At 42.5% G+C, this 5717-nt stretch overlaps 1 protein-coding gene across 1 annotated transcript in view; it reads left to right on the top strand.

The window, feature by feature from the left end:
• The first annotated feature begins 292 nt into the window (after positions 1–292).
• ZDHHC13 (zinc finger, DHHC-type containing 13) overlaps positions 293–5717 on the top strand; it is a 45382-nt gene continuing 39957 nt past the window's right edge. The window contains exon 1 of the mRNA XM_004682989.2: positions 293–401. Coding sequence (XP_004683046.1) covers positions 375–401 — 27 coding nt within the window. The 5' untranslated portion in view covers positions 293–374. The remainder of the gene's footprint in view (positions 402–5717) is intronic.

Raw genomic sequence — 5717 nt, 5'->3', positions numbered from 1 at the left:
TAATAGATGGTGGTTGACGTTGGATTAATAGCCTGATCCTGCTGGGGCAGGATAGGACATGAAGGACAAGTGGACAACTACCAGGTATAGCAGCCGTCTGCGAGAAGCTGGAAGCGCTCAGCAGGGGCGGGCTGGGGGCGGGGCCCTGACTCCAGTTCACCACTGGGCTTCCCGGAGGCGAGAAAGTCCCGCCCCCGACCAAAGGGAGGACAAGGATTGGCCCTGCCGTAGCCGATTGACGGTTCACGGCGCGTGCTGGGGGCCGCGCGGAGGTGGGGGACCAGAGCAGGAAGTGGGAGTGGAGGCAGCTGGAGGTTGTTTGGAGTGAGTCCTGTGGCCGCCACTTTGCTGAGCTGCTGCAGCCGCGGGGGAAGATGGAGGGGCCGGGACTGGGTTCGCAGGTGAGTGCGGCTGGGCGGTGACCGTTCTGGAGACTCGGAGAGCGTCTGCGGCAGTGGGGACAGGGGCGTTGTAGATGCGAGGCAGGTCCTCTGAAGGACCCCTGGGTGCGGAGGGGCCTGGCCGCGGAAGAGACAGCATAGAAGCACCCAGAACCGCGCAGGGTGTTCTCTCCGAGGCGACCGCGAAGTAAAGGCGAAGACTGAGGGGGTGAGTGCTATGGCCGCCACTCTGACCTCTTCCACCTGCGGGCCTGGGTGCCCCCTGGGGGCGTAACCATCCCCTCTTCTCCCCGCGTGTCCCTCTTCATCACTTCCCAGACCCTGTAGGGCCTGGTAGGGAAGGGTGGCAGTTGCTTGGAGCAGGTGTCAGGTGACACATCTGAGTTGGACCAGAGCTCCTTGACCATGGCCTGGAGTCTGGGAGGTTCTATTGAATTTTTCAGCCCAGGCGTCTGGCACCACCCAAGTTTTAGCTCTTGATCCCATCATCCTTGCTAACTCCTTGACAAAACCCAGGCAGGAAAACCAGGACGGGGCGGGAGGGGCGCGGGTTGAGAGATGGGAAAGGAGATATATAACAGTTATCTGCAGCTTCGCAAGTAACTTGCTCTGTGGAGGAGGTATAACCCAAAGCCAGATGTAGTTCCAGAGAACAGAAAGGTTCAGTGGGAGGAGTTACTGGAGAGAACAAATCTTTTTTTCTTCTTGCTTATGGCTCTTTCTCAGTGCCTGGAATGCGCCCTGGCATATTTTTGTTGTTTACTACTTAGTATTTATTGAGTTAATGCAGAATATCCAGATGTAGCCAACATTTAGTGAGTGCTTATTATATGCCAGACACATGACTTTATAGCAGAGTTGAAGCGCCCTTAAGAAAATGATATTAGCACTATTTCCAGATGAGAAAACTGAAGTTGTAGCAAATTTGGATTTTCTGTCCCTAGTGGGAGGCACACAGTTTGAGATGATTGAATTATTGGCCTCTCAAAAATTCTTCCCAGTCCTAAGTATGTTTCTTTTGCTCCGTCATTTCCTTTTTTCATTCAACAGTCTAACACAACTTTAAAGCGAGGAATAAGTCATATGATGGGGAAGTTGTCAAAGTGTTCTTACAATGTGGTCTTGCATTTTGACAGAAAAAAAAAAATTGCAAGCTGACTGAATTTTATAAAAGGGTGTATAGAATCTTCAGATGGAAACTATATCTCTTTTTACCCCCCCTAGAATATCAAGGCAAAGTTGATAGGAATATCTACCATATCTTAATTACTGCCACCCATTTACAAAAGCCTTTAGGTGCTTAAAGTTCACTCCCTCATATTGAAGGGAAGGTAGCCCTGCCCCAGTTCCTGACAAATGGATGGAGAGAATGATTCAATCAAGACGTTGAAATTAATGGGACAGCAGAGTAGAGAGATTATTGTTGTTATTGCTAATAATTGCTGTTCAGTTTATCACTAATAATGTGACCATCTTACCCATATATGGTACTCTATATTTTGCAAAAATACCCGTTTTTTGATACTCATTGTGACTCTGTGAGGTGAGGAGAAATTGTTATTCTACTTTCAGAAATTAAAACTGAGGCTCCAAAAATTGGAGTCATTTGTTAAAAAGTTAAAAAATAGCTGCTAAGTGACAAAACCAAGATTCCTTTATTCTGCTACACGTTAGGCATGGTTAGGCACTAGAGATAAGTTAGTGAATGAATCAGACAGAAATATTTCTGCTCTGGTTGAATTTGATTCTCCTGCTTCTAACCTCAGAACTGATGGATTTTTTGTCAGAATTTGCTTATACAGTCTGACCTCATTTTTTTATTACTTTTTTGCTTATTTAGTGAATACTAGTCACACTTAGCTAGTATTCCTTTGCTTTTTTACATATTATTAGCTCTATCTTGAATATTTTTTCCTCCTATAACCTCCGGCTTACTCTGTCTCCTTAAGGTCTTAACACAAGTGTCATTTCAGTGTTGTAAGCTCTTCCTGTTCTCACCACCACTGGCAACATTTCCTAACCGCGTTCCTTGTTTTATATTTCTCCTTAGCATTTAATACCATTTAAATACTTCTGTGGCTTGTTTGTTGTCTTTTCTCTGTGCTGAATGTAAGTGCTATGAGAGGCAGTAATTTGTATCTGTTATGCAGTTTCACTATTGTACCTACCATCTAGAAGAGTGTTTAGCACTGTAGATAATTCCACAATTATTTATAGAGCTTGGAACTTTAACACGGGTACCTTGGTTACTGTTGGGAGAAATTTTGATGTGTCTCTCTGTTTTTCTTGATAATCTGGCAGAATAGTGACCCTCATCAGAGTCTGAATGTTGGTTGTCTGCATCTTGCTTTTCTCTGAAATAATGTCCACTGTGACTTCTGTGTACTTATATATTTAGAAAAAAATTTGATTCATAATGTTCTCATATGAAAAATATTATGTGATCCTTTATAGCTTAAAGATAGTCCATTATGTAACAACCTTCCTATGCTTCCTTCCCCCCAGCCCCCGCAGTAGTATGAACCAGCTGTGGTCATGCTCACAACTGAGTGGCAGACATTTGGACAGGTGTGACAGGGATGGTTTGTTTCTATTCCACCATATTTGGAGTCTCTGCTAGAAAGACTAGAAAGTTTGGTGACTTGATAATGGGACTTGGTGTCATCTGGTAGTATCTTCACTGACATGTCTGGCTGTTGAGGCTGACATCTGCAAGGCAGCTGCATGTGGGCCAGCTCTCTGCACAGCGTCGTCTCTGAGTTTCTAGAGTGAGCATCTTCACAGACAGGAAGCTGCCAGTTTCTGCCAAACGGGCAGAGCATCTGCGGCATTTATAAGTGAAGTAGTTATAGTTCTGATTTGAGCGAAGGGACACAGATGTTCTCCTCTTGATGGAAAAGTATCAAAGAGTTTTCAGACTTTGTTATAAAAGTCATCATAAGTATATATATAACTCTCCCCCCAACCCCTCAACCACCTCCCACCCCCCTGGGAGACTATTCACCATGTCTCTTTCTTGGTATCCTTATTTTGTGTCTGGGACAGAGTCTGGCATATATTATGTATTCAGTGATTACATGATATATGAATGAATTGTGGCAGGAATCACATCTGATTCATCTTTTAACCCTAATGACTAAGCACTGTGATTGCTGCATGGTAGGTATTCTTTACATTTCCCTGAGAGAGTGATTATTGAAACTCTTAGGAGTTTGTAGGCATCATGAATATCTGTTTAGTCTACTCCATTAACGTAGCCAGCCATATAGTAGTAACCTCCCACTGTCAGGAAGGGTATCATTTATGTAGTGACCTCTGTCAGTATCAGTAATGCACCTATCGACAGTGACTTACAGCTGTTCCTCTTAGACCTATACAGTGGGAAGTTAGAGGAACTTTAGCACTGTGTCCATCTCTCCTTTCATTTTACAAAGGAAGAATGGGTGGATGATTAACCATTGCCATACACCCAGCATGACACCTGAGACATTGACCTGTTTTACAGGTCAATGAAACAACATTGAAACAACATGAAACAATGAAACAATGAAGCATTTAAGTATTAAGAATACTTAAAAAAATTTTTTTTCTAACTAAAGAGCAGCTTCTAAGAAGGGTTTAGTATCATGACATGAACTTTGTTTTCATCTTATGAGAATGTATGATTGTTTTCTTTAAACATCTTTACACGACTGTCAGCAATGAGAACTAAACTCTTATGAATCATGTTGTCTCCATTCTCACCTGTAGCTGTTCTGGTACTAATTTGGGAGGGAGCAATATCTGGAGCAAAAGAAGATAGGTTAGAGCTCTGGTTTCCTAAGCTTTTTTGATCATGTATTCCCAATCAGTAAAGCAATGTGGAGCTTGTACTGCTTAGTGTAAAATGCCACCAAATCATAAAAAGTAAGATTCAAAATTTTCATTTTTGTAATATGGCCATGTATTATGAGAATAATGACATGCTTACTGGAGTTTGCATCACCATCTGCCTGGAGGCTGCTCTGGCTAAATCATCTAATAGTGACCACTTTGATGTACACGTTGATGGGGGTGATTTTGTGTCATGTGATTAGGACTAAAAATTTCAGGCCCTCCCTGGTGGTGCAGCGGGTTAAAGCACAGCACTAAGAAGCTAAAGACACTTCAGCATGAGTTTGATCCCCGCCTGGGAGGTGATCCAGCAGACCTCTCCTGACCCGCCCGCTGCTCCCCTTAGCAGTGTTCTTCATCATTGATCTGCCTGTTCTGCTCCCCACTCTGTCTCTGGTGAATTCTCTCACTGCCCCTGCACCTCTGGCCTGTACCCCAGTTCTGTATGCATAAGTAAGTAAATCTTTAAAAAAAAATTTCAGCTGCTCTGATACACCTGGGAGTTAGGGACAGATATTAATCTGCTGAGGGGTACTTGGTTGTAAGATCTGACAGTATATTTCTAAACTATATTCAGTAATTACTAGCTCAATATATATTCCTGGTGAGGTTGTAAATTAATGCTAGTGGATTTAAATTTATTTCACATTAGCCTTTTTGATAACTTAGAATCGTTTGGAAGCGAGCGTTCTTTTTCTAGGTTAGACTAGATACCTTTGTTTTTACTGCATGTCAATGTGAGGTGCTTCTGCTATGACCATTGTCATGCTGCCACCCCTGGTTTATTCCATGCTCTTGCTTATGCTGTTACTGCATTTTGTGATTCCTTACAGGGATTGCTTAAGCCACGCGCTCATTTGGGAGTTGCAATTTAGTTAAATTTAGATCTAATGGTTTGAAAATTATTTAACCTTATATATACTGTAATAGGGTAAATGTGCTATTGTCAACTCCTCTGGGTTGCTGAACTTTTACTCTGCCCCCAGGATTCCTTGCAAATAGCCTGTGTGGTTTGACCACTTGATAAGATCAAATGATGCTGCCAGTGCTTAAAAATTAGTGAAGCTTAAACAACCTAGACTTGTAAAAATTTTTTAAAGGTAAAAGTCATAGTGGAAAATTTAACATTTTTTTTCCTTCCTAGTGGGTCACAGCATGGATGGCCTTGAGTTCTACTTACCTCACTGTGGAGACCAATGAGTTCAAAAACAAGTTTTGTGTTCATATAATCATTTTACTCTGATCTGGATTTAGGCAAGAAGAGATGACATGAGCAGAAGATACCTCTTGTTCTCTAGTCTCGATCTTCTATTTCTGCCACTTAATCACATAGTGACTTCTCTACCGCTTTACTTTGTCTTTAACTTACTTGTCCTTTTAGACTCTTAGACAAGACACAACCATATCTCCCTGTTTTACAGGTCAATGAAACAACATTGAAAC

The sequence above is a fragment of the Condylura cristata genome, unplaced genomic scaffold (genome assembly GCF_000260355.1).
Source record: "Condylura cristata isolate star-nosed mole 26May11 unplaced genomic scaffold, ConCri1.0 scaffold00015, whole genome shotgun sequence".
Classification (NCBI taxonomy): domain Eukaryota; kingdom Metazoa; phylum Chordata; class Mammalia; order Eulipotyphla; family Talpidae; genus Condylura; species Condylura cristata.
The sequence above is the reverse complement of the archived record's forward strand: the minus strand, read 5'-3'. Positions and strand labels throughout refer to the sequence as shown.